General features: G+C 46.2%; 1 protein-coding gene across 1 annotated transcript in view; it reads right to left on the bottom strand.

Moving 5' to 3' along the window:
* The window catches only part of LOC147707116 (cytosolic 5'-nucleotidase 1A-like), a 138,690-nt gene that overhangs the window by 33,697 nt on the left and 83,325 nt on the right, over positions 1 to 21,668 (bottom strand). Inside the window, exon 4 of the mRNA XM_086926293.1 lies at positions 11,684 to 11,806. Within this exon, the coding sequence (XP_086782419.1) occupies positions 11,684 to 11,806 (123 nt within the window). The remainder of the gene's footprint in view (positions 1 to 11,683; positions 11,807 to 21,668) is intronic.

Genomic DNA, 21,668 nt, shown 5'->3' with positions numbered 1-21,668 from the left:
AATAAGACCCAGAAGAGCGCTCCAGCGCCGCGTGCCCTCCTGCCTGCTGAGGTGTAAACCACCCGATCAGATTATAAAGTTTATTTGAGATCAGTGGGATATGATGAACTCTCTTTATCCACTGTTTGCCCGACAAGTAATAAACGACAGAGTTTTAGACTAGCTCCGTCGCTGGGAGGAGGGCGAGGGAACAGCAGCCCGGGAAGGAAAGAGGAGCGGAGGCAAGGAGGAGGCCAAAATAACAGCCTGGGCTGGGGCAGAGGGAGGGGGCCCTGGCTACTGGGGAGAGAGCGGGGCAGGAGAGCAGCCCGAGCAGGGGTCAGCGGGAGGGGCACAGATGTGAAACACGAAAAACGGCACAATCAGGAGGAAGAGAGGCACGAAAAAAACGAGCCTACCTACAGTGGCTGCTTCTGGTGGATGTCACGTCTCCTACTGCTCCGCGCTGGCACCCCTCGCACAATGGCAGACAGTGTGATGCCAGCGCGTTTTCAGTACGTAATGACGTCAGACTATCACGAGAGAAGTCGGAAGCTCCAGGAGAGGAGCGTCATCGCATCATCCTCTTCACCCGGCCGACCCCATCCACAGATCTCCTCCAGTCAGAGCAAGGGCTAGGCGAGCTACTCCCAGGGTCTCCGAGAGCTACCGGTAGCTCGCGATCGACCGGTTGGAGACCCCGGGTCTAGACTATAGAGACCCTTTACCTGTACCCGTGGAAGTATGGGGATATGTGTAAGAGGCAGACAGGAGACATGCTGAAGCAGATGCACATACATGCGTCTTGTGTAATCGGAGGAAGGCTGGCAGCCGCTAGTGTGTTGTTACTGCAGTGAAGGCCATCCTTTACTCTGAGACTTAGGAGGGCCTACAACCAGCTGCATTTAATACAATGTGTCACTTGAGTCAGCATCACGCATCCTAGTGCTCGGAAGCCATTATGTAGGAGAGTGAGCGCTGCATAGTAACAGTATATAACATTTAAATAAAATAGAAACAAATAAAACATTGGTGGAGCTTCTCATCTCAAAGATTCTATGAGAGGCAGGACACCAGGCAGCAACAGGCACACGTGTGCTAACAGTGTCACAATAAACATATGTCCAAGAAGCCCCCTCTGGGAGCATGTAATCTTCAGGCAGATGCCACCGGGCCAGGAGAGAAATGGAAAAGCTGAAAATGTGGCTAGAGCTCGGTGCTGTGTGGATGCCGAGCTAAGCTTAGAGGTGGACTTGTCAGGACTATCATCATTGTGGTGACGGTATCCGCAGTGCACACACTGCTGCCAGTAACATGTTGTACTTGAATCCAGCGGGTTTCAGTGGTGGTCATTCGATGGGCAAATTTTTATATTTAAGGCTTAAAAAACCAGCCACATGGGAGAAGAAAGCAGAGCGCATAGAGACGGATAAAAGAATTAGCAGGTGTCAGAAGCACTATCAGTGCTTGATATTCATTGTGCAAGGTGGACCTGAGCATAATCTTCTACAGACAGATGTTCCCGCCAGTACGGCTCTCAGATTCTCTACCCAAAAAAATCTAATGTACAAGTGCTCTGCACCTATACTCTGTCTCACGTGAACCAGTTCAGCTACTGAGCCCAGCAGATATTTCAACCACTACTTACAGTCCTCAGAAAGCGATACGTTTTTTATTTATTTATTTATGCGATTTTATATAGCGCGGACTTTACCCGAAGGTGTCAGAGCGCTTCACAATAGGAACAGCAATGATACATGAGGAGAAAAATTAAAAGTGAACAAATTACAAAAGCAAACGTTACGTTACATGAATCAAAAGTGACAATAGTGAGCAACCAAAATACATGAGGTAGCAATCGTTACATTACAGGAGGAAAAAGTGATGTGTGCAGGTTACAAAAGCGTACAAAGTACAAGAAGAGGTATAATACTGCAATAAATGGCAGACACTCCAGCACAAGAACAAACGTTACGTAGGCAATGGTGGCACTTGTGCAAGTATCTAAAGCAAACAAAAAGTGAGAGGTAGCATACAGTGTGATACAAGAGAAAAGTGACGTGTGCAAGTTACAAAGGGGACCATACACAGGTACAAGGATAATACTGCAATAAATGGTAAACACTCAAACTGCCAGAACACACTGGGAAGGCACTTCAATAGTCAAGGACAACAGAATTTTCAATAATGGGAAGCCTTACTTCAGGTGATAGAGAGGGCGTGAATTAGATTTGGAGGTGTCTTTGGAGGAGGAGAACTTTGAGGTCCATTTTGAAGGCCTGGGAGGAAGAGGTGGTTCGGAGCTGAGGCGGAAGTGAGTTCCAGATTCTCACTGCGCTGCCTGAAAAGGATTGGGCCATCGATCTTTCCTTCTTGAAAGTAGGGGGTTCAAGCAGTAGATTTTCCGCATTACGAGATGGTCTAGAGCCTCCAGACAGTTTCCGTTTATTCGACAGGTAGAGAGGAGAGGAGGAGTGCAAGGCTTTGTGGGTGATACAGGCAGTCTTGTAGATAACTCTAGCCTCGATTGGAAGCCAGCGAAGGGTGGATAACAACGGTGTGATGTGGTTGCTTCTTTTTGCCCCACAAATGAAACGGGCTGCTGAGTGGAGGACAGATTTAAGGGGGGACAGGTGGGATTTGGGGAGGCCAGTAAGAAGAGAATTGCAGTAGTCCAGTCTGGAGAGGACCAGCGATTGCACCAGTGTTTTAAGGTCTTGTTCAGGGAAAAAGCGACAAATTCCCCAAAGAAGGCGCAGTTGGTATCGTGCAGATTTTGCAATGGAGTTGATGTGGGGGATTAGATTGAGTTTGTTGTCGAGTATGACACCAAGGGATTTTGCGCTGTTGACGAGTTGCAGCTGCAAAAGCTGACACTTCCACCAGGCAGAATTCACCTTTAATGTGCTGAATCTCCTGTCTGAGACATGCAAAAACATGCAGGTCGTATGTTTCGTCCAGGTTGGTCAGTGCCGAACTGATATTGCGGATCTTACGTTTGACCTTGTGCTTGCACACAATTCAGAAACCTCCAAAGTACCAGTCAAACCACAATCCTTCAGAGGTAGCTCCCATATCTCTTTGTACCTCTCAAAGCTGCTATAACAATTCGTACCCCGCAAACCAGACATCCAAGTGTTTATCCACAGATGATTTACAAGTATAAAAGTGGCGGAGTTCGAGGCAACCGATTGCTGCTCTAACAACAACAACAACTGGCCAAACACATCCCAACCCTAAAGCTGTGCTGTAAATCCTCCTAATATACCAAACAAGCATTGGCAAAGCAAATCGGTCTTGGCAAAGCGAGGGCTATTGGCTTTATTAATGTTAATATTTTTTAGCCATGTATTTACCACTACTTTGAGCCAGGCGAAAAGAATAATGTGATTTTTTTTAATCATATAAACTGAGGCCTACGCGGAGGAGGTGGCAATTATATTCTTTATGCTGGAGTATCACATATTCTTGTATTTGGCCACAAGATGGCACTTTGGGATCTACTGCCTTCAGAATAAGCACAAAGAAAATATCTTCTGATTAAGTTAAACAGAGACCTGGAATTTTACATGTAATCATTGGAAAGGACAACTATAAATGAATGTAATGTAAATTAATGCATAAAATGATAACACCACCTGACAACGCGTTCAATAAATTCAGTTTTGTAAAACAAGTGAGAAGAAAATATACCTTATGTCTCCTTAAGTTTTCCTGCACATATCTCCTGCATAGCAGTGTTTGGATGTGAGGGCTATCTGACTGGGGTTGAGATGGGGCAGGTGGCAGGGGGAAAGAGGCACAGGAGACGGAGGATGGAGGACATGAAAACATAAGCACTCAAGTGGCATGCTCAAACACAAAGAAAAAAGTCGCTCCTAATCCGGAAACTGTGGATGGACACAAGTACTTGGTCCATGCTCTGGGGAGGGCTAAACACTAATGGAGGCATGGCGCATGCATGCCATGGCCAAATGGGGATAAAGGATATGAGAGTGATGGTGGAGTGAGCAAATGGTAGGTCTAATGGCACGCTTAAGCCCACAGATTAAAAACATGTCTCTTTGAGAAAGCGCATGTCCTGTCTAGCTGAGACCTAAAAACAGAAAAGGCCTGCACCCCTCAAAACCAAGAAAAAGCTGCCCTCAAGCACACAAATAAGTTGTTCAACAAAGACTTACTTGGCTGATACAATTGGCCAATGGTGCAAACCTATGTTGGAGGCAGGCAAAACACTCTGCAAAATATACAAAAGTAGCATCTAAAGTGATCTTTCAAATATACCAGGAGGTTCTCACTCCAAACAATAATGGCATGTCTTAACAGAATTTCAAGGGCCTTCTTACCACTTTCTAATCTAAAACTGCAGAAAAGGCTCCATCACGTGTACCTCAAATCTCCTTATCCTCCCATCTCTCAGCCACCAGTATACTCTATATTTTCTACATTCACTTCAATTGTCACAATTCGTTTTCTATGCTCTACCATGAGGGTGTTTGCCCGGTGAACGTTCTAGCGTTGAACTAAGCACTCTGACCTGTGCTACACCTGTATACGGACTTCCAGATTCTTGGACAATATTTTCAGCTTCCCTTTAATTCCAGATCCAAGCTGGGTTTTGTGTAAGCCTGTTTGCTTTTCTTGACAAGAACTCCAAATCCTAAAATTCCTTGTTTTGTGTTTCAACTTTGCTTGTGCAGTCCAAAGATAGATGGGGGAATAAACACACCTTAACGCTTCAGATTGTAAAGGATGTATGCAGTGGGAAGTTCTGGACAGTCTTTCTAAGTCGTCTCCCTTTTGTAAATTCTGCCTCCAGCAAAGGCTCTCTGATCCCCCAACTAGCTGTGAAAGAGACTAGGATTCTAGCGGCTCTTATCAACGCCCGTTCCATGGCTATATACGCAGCAGATATTTATGATTTTCTTTCCGATGGTAAACTTGATGTTATATTTATAACCAAGACATGGCTGAATGATTCTTGTGCCCCGGTGGTGGAGTATGCTATCCCCAGGGGCTACAAAATCATCCGAGCCTATCGGAAAACCAGGAGAGGTGGTGGAACGGCAGTGGTGTTCAGGGATACCTGGCATTTTCCAGTGAGGTTTCTGGTGGATTGAGGGAGGGAGAGTCTTGCATTTTACCTTCATTTTATCTCCTCATTTTACGCTGGGAGGTACGTTGGTGTATCGCCCACCTGGGCCGCCCGGTGATTTTTTAAAAGCCCTGGATGATGTCATCATTCCTCGCGCCCTCCGCTTCTCCACGTTTTTACTCCTGGGGGATTTTAATATCCACCTGGACGCACATGAAGCGCCGGATTGTAGCGTCCTCCTGGAATCGTTTAACCTGGCTCAGTTGACCCAGTGGGTCAAGATGCCATCGCACTCAGGGGGCCATTTACTGGATCTAGTTTGGACCAATTTTGATCAGTCTATAAGGGAACCAGAGCAAGTTACCTGGTCTGATCGCCATCTGATCAGGTTTTCCTGGTCCATGGGGAAGTCTCATGGTACTTCTGCCATTCCTTCTGGTATCCGCCCCCAGAAGATTAATCTCCTGGCGCTCTCCGAAGCTCTGCTTCAGGCCCGTCCGGCACTGGTTCTTGATCTTGCTTGGGCGGTGGATAGCTTTGACTCCCCGATTAGCTGAGGGGTTAGCTCTACTGCCAAACCTCTTGCTAGTGGTAAACAGCGTTTTCCACCTTCAAAGCCTTGGTTTTCAAACGCCCTAAAAGAGCTGAAACTGGGCTGAAAAAAACTGGAGCGCAGCTGGCGTCGGGAGTACTGCCCTTCCGCCAAGTCTGCGCTCCGTACAGCCCAGAGGGAATATTATTCTGCTATTAGGAAAGCTAAAAGTAATTACTATACTGGGCGGATCACCAGAGCTAATAACAACAGTAAGGAGATTTTCTCTATTGTTAAGAGCTTCTTATCTCCCTGTGCGGAGCAAATTACGTTACCTACCTCTGCACATTGGTGCAAGGACTGGTCTTCCTTTTTTATCGATAAAATAGCTTAGATTCAGGACAGCTCCTTTAGCACTCCCGCCGACCTTTAGTCCGCCCACCGCCCTGTTCATGCATTTTCTGAGGCCGATATTTTAGCTATTTTGAATTCACTCCAATCTGTCTCACCTATTGATCCGTGCCCGGACCGAGTTCTAGCTGGGGTAGCAGAGGTGGTTTGCTAAGAGGTAGCTGAGATCATCAATCTCTCCCTTCAGACTGCCACCATTCCTGCATGCTGGAAGCAGGCCAAACTTTTACCCCTTCTAAAAAACCTGGGTTAGATCCCTCTGTTCCATCAAATTGTCGTCCCATCTCTCTCTTGCCAGCTTTGGCAAAAGTGTGTGAGAAGGTGGTATTCAGACAGCTGGAGGTCTTCGTGGAAACATCAGGTGCTCTGCACCTGGCTCAATCCGAGTTTAGAGCCTCTTCTAGCACGGAGACTGAGCTGGTGGAAATGACTGAGGCGATCAGGGAGTGCTTAGATGGAGGCGGCAGGGCGGCTCTGATTCTGTTGGATCTCTCTGCCGCCTTTGATACGGTGCCCCATCAACTTCTTCTTGCCCGGCTGTCATCTATTGGCATTGCCTGCTTTGCTCTGGAGTGGATAGAATAGTTTCTGGATGACCGTACTCAGCAGGTTTGGGTGCCTCCCCACTCGTCCTCTGTGAGGAAACTTTAGACTGGAGTACCTCAGGGCTCCACCGTGAGCCCCCTGCTCTTCAATATATATCTGACCCCCCTGATTTTTTTAGCAGAGGAACTGGGTGCAAAAATTATCGCCTATGCGGATGACACCCTGCTGTTATTTACTTGGAGGGGTTCGATCTGGATACCAAGGTCGCTCAGACATGCCTTTCATCTGTTTTCCGCTGGCTTGCACATGCCCAACTTAAGTGCAATGAGGAAAAATCAGAGGTACTCCTGTATGGCCAGTTCCCCCCGCCTTCAGAGAATCGCTGTGTGCTCCCAATGTTTCATGCCCCAGCTCCGTGGGTGATCCGGCGAATAACTTTGGCGTATGGTTTGAGGAAGATCTACGGTTTGAAGAACACAGTAAAAAACGTACAGGAGTCTGCTTCGGAACCCTCAAGGCCTTACGAAGGTTCTTTCCCTTGCTTCTGAGGGAGGCTAGAGAAGTGGTAGCGTGCGCCCTCATCCTCTCCCGCCTCGATTATGCCAATGCGCTGTTTATTGGTATTCCATGCTATCTGGTTAAGAGACTCCAGCTCATACAGAATGCCATGGCTAGACTCCTGTTCAACATCTCTCGGAGAGCTAGTGTCTGGCAACATTTGTGTGATCTGCATGGGCTACCGGTGGCCCAGCGGGTGCAATTTAAGGCCCTCATTCTATCTCACATGGCCATTCATGGCCAAGGGCCAGCGTATCTTAGGAGGCGTTTTGTTCTGTATACACTGAATCGCCCTCTACGATCTGCCACTCAGCGCCGGCTGGTCATCCGATGGTTTCGTAGGGCGCGCCTGGGTGGCAAGTCCCTCTCTGTTATAGCAGCAGCTGCCTGGAATGCCCTCCCCGTGGAGTTACAACATACACAGGACTTTTGTCTTTTAAAAAAAAAAATTTAAACCCATCTCTTTAAAATGGTCATTTAACTTTCCTGCCCGTTCTCCCACAGCCCGCACACACGCCAGGACACCTATGGACAGAACATACCTAAATCTACAAAAGGCAGACTATATCTATCTGCCCTCAAAGCTCTTTGCTGTATGCCAACATTCAGAACTGAACAGAAGGTACTCTGCTCTGAACACAAAGCTTACTGGGGCGAGGGACCATGATGCCTACAATACCTTGCAGCCAACGATGACCGTCATGGGTATTTACAACTCATAACAGCACATCTGATGTATCAAAGACTAGTGAGTGGCCAAAAGATGGAAGGACAAGCACCATGGAGTTCAGGGCCCATGGTTGTTACATGCGTTCAGTCCAACTTTTTTTGTGTTGAATTTTTTTTATTGAATTTTATAATGAGAATATATCATGGGAATAAAATCGATAAACAAGGAATTACAGGAATAAATAGATCTTATGAGATATAAAATAGTAATAGACAGTGGCGGCTGGTGGACTTGGAAAGTGGTGAGGCTAAAGAAAATGAGGGCTGGTGGGAGGGTCATTATTGTAGCACAGCTCTCAAGCTGGGAACATGTGTCATGACAGAGGAAAGCAGCAGTTGTTCTCACCGGTAACTATAAAGGCAAACATGCCACCATTTCCGATGCACCACATACTCTCCCTGCTACAACGCAGAATACATCACACACGGTTTGCAATCAGTCGCGGCCAGCATTGCGGGCGGGTGGTGGATGGAAATGGGGTTGTCGCGCCGCGAACAGGATGGGGGGGGAGGCGGGAGGGGTTTAATGGAAATATATATATATATATATATATATATATATATATATATATATATATATATATATATATATATATATATATAAAATAAAAGTAAAACTTACCGTCCAGCTTTTCGTTAAGTCCCAAGACTCCCGACTCCCACTGTCCTGCATTGAATTCCTGGCTGCAGCGCTCGTCATCAGGAAGGCAGCCTCCCTCCCCTCCACCAATCACAACGCTGCAATGGCAGCGTTGTGATTGGTGAGGCCGCGCCCCACCCGGGTTATTTTCTCTATGTATGCTGCAGCATACATAGAGAACAGGGAGAGTGGGCGGTCCTGCTCGAGGGCAGGGGAGTGGCTTGCCCACTGTTGTTCATACTGACTGTTTGGGCGGCCTCAGGCTGCCCAAAAAGTCAGTATGAACAATAGTGGGCAAGCCACTTACCCCTGCCCTCGAGCAGAACCGCCCACCCCCAACCAGGAACTTCTGCATTCTCGCCGTGCGAGAAGGCAGAAACAAATGGTAGTTATTACCATTTGTTTCTGCCTTCTCGCACGGCGAGAAAGCAGTGGGCCGGCGCCCAAACGCCCCTATAGAGGAGCTGCCACTGGTAATAGACATACAATACTGATATTTAAATTAATCATGTAAAATAATGCTTATGAAGAAATATGATGCAGATAGGCATTTAGATAATTGAATAATTGAATAATTGAATAAACCAATAAAACACACACTAATACATAATGAAAGATAAAACCTTTAAGAAAGAAAAGAGGGAGGAAAAAGGACATTGCATAAAAAGTAAGAATAAATGAAAATGTAGACAGTATAAATAATTATTATCACAAGAAGGTATTTGTTATTACAGAAAAATTAGAGCAAAGTTTATTCTTGATGGTTAATATAGAAGAGTGCAGCGGTGTAAAATGGAATATATGAGAAGATAAAAAGGTAAACAGATAATAACAGGAGGATGAGCCAGGATATCAGAAAACAGGAGAAGAAATTAATAAAGAGGAAAAGAGGATAAAAATGAAGAATGAAAGAGGCAGAATAAATAAATCGGACAGAGTAAACTGAAAAATAGAAGCAAATTAATCTGCTTGGTTAGATGTGTTGGCAGGGGGATCAATAACTTTGGTTTTTAGGACTGTAGACCATATCTGAAGAAATATATCAGCTTGATCCTGAAGATTATAAATCGTCCTTTCATGTGAAGCTGTTTGTATCATAGCTATGAACCATTCTTCCTGTAAGGGTGGTAAAGATGATTTCTAGTGACGTAATATACATATTTTAGCTGTGGCTAGGGCGGTATGAAAAAGACGGAGGGACCTAAATCATGTAAAAGGATATTAATTGGTGTGGTAAGTGTAAAGGCATTATGGAACTCAAGGTAGTACGTCCAAAAGGATTGCATGGTTGAACATTCACAAATAATGAGTAGAATCACAATCAGAATTGGAACATCTCCAGCAAGTAGTACGAGGAAGAAGACCAGCTTTGTGTAATTTGAATGGTGACCAGTGCCAATCATGCAAAATCTGAGCCTTGCTTCTCGAGCTCCTTTGTGGATATTTTCTAGGATCTGATCCCATTCAGCGTCTGGATAAGAGATTGATACACAGGATTGCCATTTACATTGAAGATCATGTGAGAGAGATTTAGAAAAAAGATGAGATGTAAGGATTTTGTAAAGACCAGAAGTAACACCTTTGAATTTCCCCCAAGTATGTAAATAGCATAATATTGGGAAAGTTTGTAATAACCAAGGAGGTGACCCTAAATGATTTTTCAAACACCATGGAGTTCAGTGCCCATGGTTGTTGCATGCTTTCAATCCAACTTTAAGGTTCAAATCCAAACTAAACGAGCTTCAAGAAGAATTTCAAAACTGGCTCATCTATAGCTGAAAACAGTTTTCTTTGGGGGGAGTGGGGGGGGGGCAGTTGCTAGGAAAATCTTAAGATGACTTTCTAATCTCCTTCTACTCCAGCTGTACGTTTTCTGATCCAACCTTGCACCATGAAGGAACCATAAGGTAACATGCAGCACTCCACAAAACACCTTGTATATCATGAACCTAGCCCATGGCAGAAGGGCACTTCTGAGGCTCAATGATTAGAGCGGCAGACCCTGCCTGATGCAGAGGTCTAGCCCGGGACCAGGGTTCAATTCCCCGCCTCGGCGGGTCTTGGGCTCAAAATTCCACGGACCTGATAATTCTCGCCTCGGTGCCTATTCCAATCATGGAGTCCCACTCTGCAACTCTGGGCAATAGCTTGCTTAATCTCCACAACAGCCCCCACAACGCTAAGGATGCCTGGCCTCCACCTTGGGGGTGCCCAGGAGTGGACGCCTCACAGGGAAAGCCAGGATGGGTTCCACAGCGGTATTCGTACAAGCGCCTTGAGACCCTTGCGGGTGAGTAGTGCGCTATACAAGTATCAATTTACAATTTACAATTTAAGGCAAAGATATTAGTAAAGAACTAGCTGGATTCTCTGTTGCACAAATATTAACATTTTGGACTTGAAGAGTAAGTGGTGATTTTTCGAACTTTCAAAGCAATAAATGATCGCAGTGTGCATGAGAAGAACTCTTATTGGTTAGAGAAGACCCAATACTAATGGGAACATGAATATAAACATACTAGCAACATTAACTTGGCAAAGCCAGTGGGAATGAGCCGACACACTTTTGGGAACTAATTAGTTGCTCTTCAGGCATATGTTGAACTTCTTGTGGCTGTATCAACAGTCACTTTAAAGTATAAGGCCAAACTCATGACAGAAATCAAGGGATGGAGGAGGACACTGCGACCATTTCCAGGTAGAACTTGGTGGGCAAAAGCCAGGTCCAATATTTTTGGCCCATGCTAAAATATTAGGTAAACAATGTGGCAAGATGGGCGGTAACAGTAGATCTCAAATGCTGCAAGTTATATCAAAATTGTAAGTAACGATGACCTGCAGTGGAGTCAAAGCTACAGAAATACCCTGTCCTGATATCGCTACTAGCATTGACTCTGAGCCAATCAATCAAGGATGTATGCACCATTATCCGTAGTTTCCGTTCATCTTAATTAAGTTACCTCTTAGTTCATTTTGCTAACAGAAGTGTAACAAGGAAGATGCTTAGATTACCTGATATTTGCAAGAACTTGATGCTTTGTGTCATTATTACCGACATAATCAAATCTCACATTGACTCTAAAAACGTTTCACTAAGCGAGCAAACATTTGCATTTGAAACATGATGACATTTTAAATTTTAGGGTGGAAGCCTCATCCGGATAAGAAACAAACGAGCCTATGCAATCCACACCTTCTTCTATTGCCTCTCCCACTTTTTCGGAATCCGCAGAAAGATACAAGTTGGTGAGATATGCTTTCAAGTAACCAATTGGACTTTTGCCACCTGTCATGCAGAAACGTTCAATGTTCATGCCTAAAAAAGAAAATAATATACAATATGAGCAAAGTGAGCAGTGACTGAATTATGTTTTAATACAATACTTTACAAACTGAGTCAATATAATTGCTACTAACAATGCATCTGCATGCCAAACATGTTTCTAATCAAATTATTTTAGTAAATAAACTGGTATATGATATGTATGTTTCACATGTATTTATGTAAACAATACACGGCGAGTGAAAAGTGCAAGGGAGAGGGAACATTACAATGACATTTTACAGTACACAACAGAAAGAAAACCTGGACATGCACCTGTGGCAAGCTTTCTACCACCACTTCCGAAGCCACGAATTGCACACAGGAAATTAGGTGTACAGTGCCATTACCAGGACGTAACAGTCCATCCCCTTCTTCAGAAGTCTGTCAACCAACATAGCTGGTTTGTGTGGTAACCATATTTATCTAAAGTCTAGGCACAATAATCTGGATCCCGTTATACAGTGGTTCCTTGAAATATCCCTAAAAACAGGCAGCAAGCACCCGAATGAGAAATGCATGGGTTTCACCAGTCACTTGCTGAATCATCTGAGACAGCTCAACCATGTAAACAAATATGGCGGCAAAAAAGGAACACTGTGTAGTCTGCCGAAATCCACACTGTCTGTACCAAATGAAGAACCTACTTAACCTCTAGATTTACACAATCTCTTACTTCTCTAAGTGAATACAATACTATTTAAGTTGTTATGTTTTCCCTCCAACACTGGAATTGTGTTTTTGTGGATGCAGCAAAGCCATATGCTGAAGAATGCAAAAGGCCATGTGAAAGTCGTGCTTGCTAAAACCCCTGCTGCATTATGACATAGCACAGTTGAGTGCTCCTTTCTGCCACTAGCTGGTCAGCCAAGGTGGTAACTGTAGAGTAGCGCTCTAGTGTATGCACGTCGCGTCGTTACGCGACGTGCTGGTGGCCATTTTAGGTTGTGCGCGCAGGCTACTAGAAATGGTGCGAGTGTCGGAGCACGGACATTGCCGGCTCTCTGGAGAACTTGATTAAATAAAACAGCGTGTCTTCTTACAACAGTGTCCTATGGTAATTGCAGCGAAATAAGCATCATTACAATGGCGACGAGGTCGGGATGAAGACCTAAAGAGGAATACCACTACTGGAAAAAAAAAAGGCCAGGACAAGAGAGGAACCACGGTCTAGAACCAGGCACCAGAGGCATTGATACAGGTTGGCCTGTGAGCAGCACCCACGCATAGACCATAGAACACCAGAGAGCGCGGCAGAGCCCACAGCTACGCAAGGGGAGCTAAAACTGAGCACTGGGGAAGAAACAAAGAGCACGTAGAGAGAGGGGAGACCACCCAAGACACCCCACGAGGCAGCACGACCAAGGACAGTAGCACTGGTGACCGAGGGGATGAGCGAAGGGGCAGACATTGAGACCCCCCAACTGAAAACCGAGAAGCTAGAGGAAAACAGTGCACCGGGCAGCCCCAGGAGCCACAGTGGCACCCCGCCCACAGAAAAGCACGAAAAGATGTGTGCACAAGCAGCGTCTGCGACGGCCCCTGTGCAATTCTTGCCCAAGCCAGGAGAACCACTGATGAGGTGGGAAGACTGGAGAGACTATATTGACAACTTCATTGAAGTGCTAGAAGACGAAAATGAAGAAAAGTTCTCAAGTAAGAGGAAGAGGCGAATATTATTACACAACCTAGGCCCGGAGGGGCTCAGGATCTTCAAGACTCTGATACCCAAACAACGGGGGAGAACAGATGACTATGTGTACGCCCACGCAATAGAAGAATTGAACAAACACTACAAACCGGCGGTTTGTGTTTCGATCGCCAGGTACAACTTCCAGCAAAGAAAGCAACAACCTGGGGAATCAGTGGAAGAGTACGTGGCGGCATTAAAGAAGTTGGCATCAACGTGTAGATACGATACACTCCAAGATGAATTCATCAAGGATCAAATCGTAATGCACACCACGAGCACCGCGGTGCAAGACAAGCTGAGACGCCACGTTGCAGGAAGTGATGATAATTGTCAAGAGAGCAGAATTGGCGCGAAGATGCGCAGAGGCGGCAAAAAGAGAGGTTGCAACGTCGTCGATGGTGAACAGGATAGAAGACGAGGAACCCCGTAAGGACAACAGAGGCAAGGGACCCAAATCGAAAGGACCTAATAGGTGGCAAGGGAATCTGGGCCCACCGGGAAAACAGACTGAGAGCAACAACAAGGCCTGCTATAGATGCGGAAGTTGGGCACATGAGGCCCACAACACGAAGCGCTCGGCGTTTCGCACCAAATGTATCTACTGTGGAATCGTAGGGCACTATGAGAAAGTATGCCGCAGGAAGTCCTCCAGGAGTATGGTTAGGTACATCGACCAAGGACAAGAGGACAAGGAGGAGAGTGGCCACGAAGACGAGGACACGGTACTCTGCATCTACGACCAAGTACTGAGCGTAGACAACAAAAGATCGACCAAGCCGGTGCTGGACATGATGATTGGAGGAGTGCCGATAAATATAGTGGTGCATACCTGATCACCCTATACCATAGTACAGAGAGCGGTGTGGAACGAAACCTTCAGACCACACTTGGGCCCAGACCTGGAGAAACTGGACATAAGGCTGGTCACATACAATGGAGACCGCATACCCATGCTAGGATTCCGACCGTTAGAGTTTGTATTCATAGGACGCAGTGCCTACTGCAAATTGTACATTTCCGAAAGAGGACCATCGGTGCTAGGTTGGCTAGACCAAGGGGATCTGGGTATCAAACTAGACCCCGGAGGAAAAGAGCAGATCCTACTCACCGAACCGGAAGTGTGGCCAAACCTGGACAAATGGAAGAAGGAGTACCCCAAGGTGTTTAGAGGCACGGTGGGAAGGCTTGAAAAGTTTGCACACAAAATTGTCCTCAAGGCCGGCGCAACACCGGTGTCTCACAAGGTGAGAAATGTGCCTCTTGCAGTGAGAGAGGCGGTACAAGAAGAATTGCAAGAATTGGAAAGAAGAGGAATCATCAAACCAATCACGTGCGCTGAGGGGCTGGCCCCATTGGTAGTAGTCATGAAACCCAGTGGAAAGGTCAGACTATGTGTGGACCTGCGCGAATTAAATAAGAACATTGTGGTAGAGAAGTTGCCCCTACCAAGGATCGAGGTGATGTTAGCCAAGACGAGAGGGATCAAGTGGTACTCTACCATCGACCTAACCTCAGCGTACCATCAAATTGCATTACACCCGGAGAGCAGGAGGTTGACTTCATTCATTACCACCTTCGGGTGCTACCAGTTCCACTGCATGCCGTTTGGACTAGCATCAGCGGCAGCGGTGTTTCAGAAATTGATGCACCAACTGTTTAAGGACATGGACGGCATCCAGTATTTCCAGGATGACATCCTAGTGATGGGCCGAGACAGATTAGACTACGATGCCAAACTGACCAAAGTGTTGAGAGTGTTAGAAGGGAAAGGCCTCACAGCAGAGTAGGAGAAGTGCCGCCTGGGCATGGAATCGGTGACCTACCTAGGGCATGAAATCGGAGTGCAAGGGATCAACCCCAAAGCGGAAAATGTGAAGGCGATTAATGAAGCACCACCACCCACCAGCAAGGAGGATGTCAGGTCCTTCTTAGGAATGGCCGAATACTATAGTAAATTCGTGCAACATTTCGCAACAAAGACCCACCACATGAGGAAGCTGACAAGAGAAAGCTCAGTGTTCTGCTGGACGGAAGAAGCACAAAAGGAATTAGAGAGCATAAAGAAAGATGTGGTGAGAGCCATACCCCTGCAAGGATATGATCCTCATGGAAGAACTGTGCTCACGACGGACGCCAGCGACAAAGGTTTGGGTGCGGTGTTAATGCAAGACCGGGGACAAGGAGTGATGGACACACTAAGTTTTGCTTCTCGCACCTTGAGTGACACAGAAAGAAGATACAGTGTCATCGAAAAGGAGATGCTAGCTGTGGTGTGGGCAATGACCAGGTTCAGACAATTCCTGTGGGGTACGCGATTTCAGTTAAAGACAGATCATAAACCCCTGGTGAAAGTACTAACCTCCAGTGGGCACGCGAGTGCCACCCCCAGGCATTGAAGCTGCTAGAATTTAGATATGATGTGGAGTACATTCATGGCAGTCGGAACAAAGTAGCAGACTATCTGAGCAGGGCGGCGGCCATGGAATCTGGAGGAGATGACCAGGCATGGGGGGAAGAGATGGTGGCCCTGACGGATGACCAGGAGAAAGTCATCAGCAACCAGGAGTGGAAGGAAGCTTACAGCGAAGACCAAACTGTACAGGAGATGAAGAAATGCATAGTACAGGGATGGCCGAAGAAGAAACACACCAGTGATACCCTAAGGATGTACTATGAGGTCAGAGAAGAGTTATCCAAGGAGTATTTGTGTTTAGGGGAGACAAGGTTATTCCCCCAGCTGGCATAGTCCCCAAGCTACTGGCCTTACTCCACAAAGGCCACTTAGGGATAGGCAAGATGAAATTGAGAACTAAAGAAGGGTACTGGTGGCCAGGCATGGACTTACGAGCAGAACGGTACATCAGGGATTGCCCACAGTGCCAAGGAGCAGACAAAACACTCAAGCCATTGCGCCCGGCGCTAGGAAGATTCGGCCCCCCACAGAACCCGTGGGAGGAGTTGTCCATAGACATTTTGGGCCCAATCTTAGATGGACAAGGAGTCCAAACGTACGTGTGTGTCCTCATCGACAGGTACTCGAAGTGGCCTGAAATGAAGGTGGAGGAAGTAATGGACACAGAGACCATCTTGAGGTTTTTGAGTGACACATTTGTGAGAGAGGGCATTCCCAAGTCCATCCTGAGCGACAATGGCCCCCAGTTCACCTCGGACAAGTGGACCAGCTTCATGGAAAGAAACGGTATCCTCTCCAAGCACACATCGATCTATCACCCGGCAGGAAATGGACTGGTAGAGCGGTTCAACAGGGTGGTGATGGGATCAGTGCAAGCGGCGATATCCCATAACAAGGACTGGGAGAAAGAGATATGGCAAATGGTATGGGCATACAGAATCACCCCCACGGGAATGGGATACAGTCCCTTCCAAATCTTGAGAGGGCGTGATCCCTTCACGAAGGACAATCGAGTGTGGAAGGAGAAAACCATAATGAGTAAGTGGTCCCCTGCGGTGGTTCAAGCGAACTTGGAGAAGGCACAGGCGGTGTATGCAAAGCACTACAACAGGCGAAGAAACGTAAAGGATACTGGACTAGAAGAAGGTGAATGGGTGCGAGTCAAGCTGGCGACGATGCAAAGAAAGGGGGTTAGCAAATACAGTAAACCCCTGCATGTGAAGAAGGTATTTGACAGAGAGGCCCTGTTGAGTGACATTTACAACAAGGGGTGGTGAGGGACAGAGTCTCTGAATTAAACAGAATACTCTCACCCAGTCAAGAGATCAGGGCTAGATCCAACACCGTTTTTTAGCTCACTGCACCATTCTGGCAAGCCGGGCCGAAGAAGGCTGAAATGCCAGAAACCGGTCCCCGGTAGCTTGTCTCTCTCTCTGGTGAAGAATTGGCTTGGTAGTTTAGTCTGCCCTGTTCCCATGATGCACTGGGCCAGGGACAGACTGATTTGCATATAGCCAGGTTCTGAGCTGGGATGGGGCAGTGAGATAAATAACGGTGATGGATCAAGCCCTGATCTTTGGACTGGGTAAGAGTGGTCTGTTTAACTCAGACACTCTGTTCATCACCACCCCCTTTTTGTAAATCGTTTTTGGCCACTATAGGTGTGGCAGGGTATACTCAGACATGAGTCTCTTTCTCACTGCTCCATCAGGATTCTGGCAAGCCGGGCCGAAGAAGGCTGAAATGCCAGAAACCGGTCCCCGGTAGCTTGTCTCCTTTCTGGTGAAGAATTGGCTTGGTAGTTTAGTCTGCCCTGTTCCCATGATGCACTGGGCCAGGGACAGACTGATTTGCATATAGCCAGGTTCTGAGCTGGGATGGGGCAGTGAGATAAATAACGGTGATGGATCAAGCCCTGATCTTTGGACTGGGTAAGAGTGGTCTGTTTAACTCAGACACTCTGTTCATCACCACCCCCTTTTTGTAAATCGTTTTTGGCCACTATAGGTGTGGCAGGGTATACTCAGACATGAGTCCCTTTCTCACTGCTCCATCAGGATTCTGGCAAGCCGGGCCGAAGAAGGCTGAAATGCCAGAAACCGGTCCCCGGTAGCTTGTCTCCTTTCTGGTGAAGAATTGGCTTGGTAGTTTAGTCTGCCCTGTTCCCATGATGCACTGGGCCAGGGACAGACTGATTTGCATATAGCCAGGTTCTGAGCTGGGATGGGGCAGTGAGTTAAATAACGGTGATGGATCAAGCCCTGATCTTTGGACTGGGTAAGAGTGGTCTGTTTAACTCAGACACTCTGTTCATCACCACCCCCTTTTTGTAAATCGTTTTTGGCCACTATAGGTGTGGCAGGGTATACTCAGACATGAGTCCCTTTCTCACTGCTCCATCAGGATTCTGGCAAGCCGGGCCGAAGAAGGCTGAAATGCCAGAAACCGGTCCCCGGTAGCTTGTCTCCTTTCTGGTGAAGAATTGGCTTGGTAGTTTAGTCTGCCCTGTTCCCATGATGCACTGGACCAGGGACAGACTGATTTGCATATAGCCAGGTTCTGAGCTGGGATGGGGCAGTGAGATAAATAACGGTGATGGATCAAGCCCTGATCTTTGGACTGGGTAAGAGTGGTCTGTTTAACTCAGACACTCTGTTCATCACCACCCCCTTTTTGTAAATCGTTTTTGGCCACTATAGGTGTGGCAGGGTATACTCAGACATGAGTCCCTTTCTCACTGCTCCATCAGGATTCTGGCAAGCCGGGCCGAAGAAGGCTGAAATGCCAGAAACCGGTCCCCGGTAGCTTGTCTCCTTTCTGGTGAAGAATTGGCTTGGTAGTTTAGTCTGCCCTGTTCCCATGATGCACTGGGCCAGGGACAGACTGATTTGCATATAGCCAGGTTCTGAGCTGGGATGGGGCAGTGAGATAAATAACGGTGATGGATCAAGCCCTGATCTTTGGACTGGGTAAGAGTGGTCTGTTTAACTCAGACACTCTGTTCATCACCACCCCCTTTTTGTAAATCGTTTTTGGCCACTATAGGTGTGGCAGGGTATACTCAGACATGAGTCCCTTTCTCACTGCTCCATCAGGATTCTGGCAAGCCGGGCCGAAGAAGGCTGAAATGCCAGAAACCGGTCCCCGGTAGCTTGTCTCCTTTCTGGTGAAGAATTGGCTCGGTAGTTTAGTCTGCCCTGTTCCCATGATGCACTGGGCCAGGGACAGACTGATTTGCATATAGCCAGGTTCTGAGCTGGGATGGGGCAGTGAGATAAATAACGGTGATGGATCAAGCCCTGATCTTTGGACTGGGTAAGAGTGGTCTGTTTAACTCAGACACTCTGTTCATCACCACCCCCTTTTTGTAAATCCTGTTGAGTGACGGCAACGTATGGTCCCAGGACCGCATGGCAAGATGCAACAAAGTACTACAGTGGAGCCAAGGGGGACAAGATCCGGAAATGGCGGGGGAGCCCGAGGCAGGGGATGAACTACTCAATGAGGAAACGGACATGGGAAGTGGAGAAGCCAGCAAGGAGCAAGGCAACAGAGGTAGCCCCGGAGCGGAGAAGGAAATGGACATGGGGAGACCGGTGGGGAGCCAGGCCGCACTGAGCAACAGAGGAGGCAGCGCAGAGACTCCTGGGAGAAAGGCCATGGCTACGCCGGTAAGACTGACCCGCAAGGGAAGAACAGTGATGAGACCAGCCAGGTTCCAAGACTTTGATATGAGCGGCAGACTGTAAGTTATAAAATTCCACTGTTTGGAAAAAAGGGAGATATGTAGACTACCGCTCTAGTGTATGCACGTTGCATCGTTACGCGACGTGCTGGCGGCCATTTTAGGTTGCGCGCGCAGGCTACTAGAAACGGCGCGAGTGTCGGAGCACGGACATTGCCGGCTCGGCGCTTTCTGGAGAACTTGATTAAATAAAACAGCGTGTCTTCTTACAATAGTGTCCTGTGGTAATTGCAGCGAAATAAGCACCATTACAGTAACAAAACTTAGCAACTGTTTTCAAGACCTCTCCTGTTAGTTTAGGAGGTCTATTTTCAGCCTTTGTACTACTTTAACAGAATGGCGTTTCCCTGTGACACTTAAGGTGTCTTTTGTCAACCTAGCTGCAATGATCTGTCTTGTCAACCGAGGTCATTGAACTTGAACTCTTTTTATGCCTTGAAAATGCTCCCATAAACAAACCAGAACTAACAAAGCTATAACAATGTCCTGCAACGAAGATGGGAAGGAACATGGAAGTAAGGTGAGAAAGCTAGGAAACAGAGCAGAGAAAACGAGTTAAAAGACACAGCGAAAATAGGTGTAAGACAATTTAAGATCGCAACTGAAAGTGTATAATTCTTCAAGAGAAATGTCCTCGCAGAAGACATGGGGAAACACAGAAAGTAATGTGAGACCTGGGCACAAATACAGTGATGTTTGGGGGGATTTCAAACGTAACCTGTAAAGAAGCAGGTAAAAACCCAAGATTATATATTTGGAGCATATCATTCAGAGACATTTACAGGAATACCCTCCAAAGTCGGGTGATGGGTAGCTCTGCCCTGAACGTTTTCACACACACTCTTGAAAAGTGAACTGATATCTGAATTAAGTGATGACATTTTCCTGTTCAATTATGATTTTGTTTTACAGTGTAATCACAGACGGATAAATTACACGAAATACCACTCGATGTTATGAGCACCATCCAATTCTGACCTTAATTCCACAAACAGGGCAACAAAATAGAACCAACAGCCTTCATTCAACACAGAATGGAGTGAGGTAATTACACACACAAGCAAACTCATTCGTCATTGAGGTATTGATTTTTAAATTGGTCATTGTGTCAACACCCCGAATTGTTTTCTTGAGGAAGGGAAACAATACATTTGCATTTAAGGTACATGGCCACCATTTTTGTGAACTAGTTGATGATCTTGGAATCATGAGTTATGAATTTATAGGTTTATTACACACGTCAATTGGTAATTAAATTTTAATTAGATGTTAATCTTTTCATGGTACAGACAATTGAAAACAGGACTATAACGGCGTCTGCAAATTTCCTGGAGCAAGAGAGTGACCAACACCAACCACAACAAGTTATTTAATTGCTGCTTCAAATTAGCTTCTATGTTATCATAGAAGAAACATGAAAAATATTTAAGGTACGTTTGACTAGATCTAATCTTCTCTACGTAGTTTTTAGTCTTAACAATCCTCAGGCCACTCTGACTTTGGACCTGAGCAAAACTGAACTGCTTTATCATGTTCCAATTGTGCAACATTTTTGTAATACAAATTATGCACTATGTGAAGCAGATGTTCAAAGGTTAGTTGACAATTGCAGATGCATTTACTATCTCCACCTCCCATACAAAATAACCAAAGGCATCTTTTTGAAAACATAAACCTAATGCTCCAGGTTTTTGGAGCAAGTTCTTAACCTGAAAATTCTCTTAAGACGTCCCCCTGTGAATTGCGAATATTACAGATCTGCACAGATGTCGTTAAAAAGAAGTTTTAATTGCATCTATAGTGTACCATCATGTTGCATTGCAAAACATGTATTAAATTTAATTTCTATTTGTATATTACTTTATCGTGGACTTTTCTTTAACAATACAAAAGCTCACACAACTATATAACCACCTTCTCTACTAAGGTAGAGCTCCACTCTCAATAATATATTGAGACAACTCAGAAATATTCAAGAGTCCCATGGTTTTATCAGATTGTAGTG

Source organism: Lissotriton vulgaris, chromosome 6, assembly GCF_964263255.1.
Source record: "Lissotriton vulgaris chromosome 6, aLisVul1.2, whole genome shotgun sequence".
In the NCBI taxonomy this organism is placed as follows: Eukaryota; Metazoa; Chordata; class Amphibia; order Caudata; family Salamandridae; genus Lissotriton; species Lissotriton vulgaris.
Note: the sequence above shows the minus strand (reverse complement) of the source record. Positions and strands in the feature narration are given on the sequence as shown.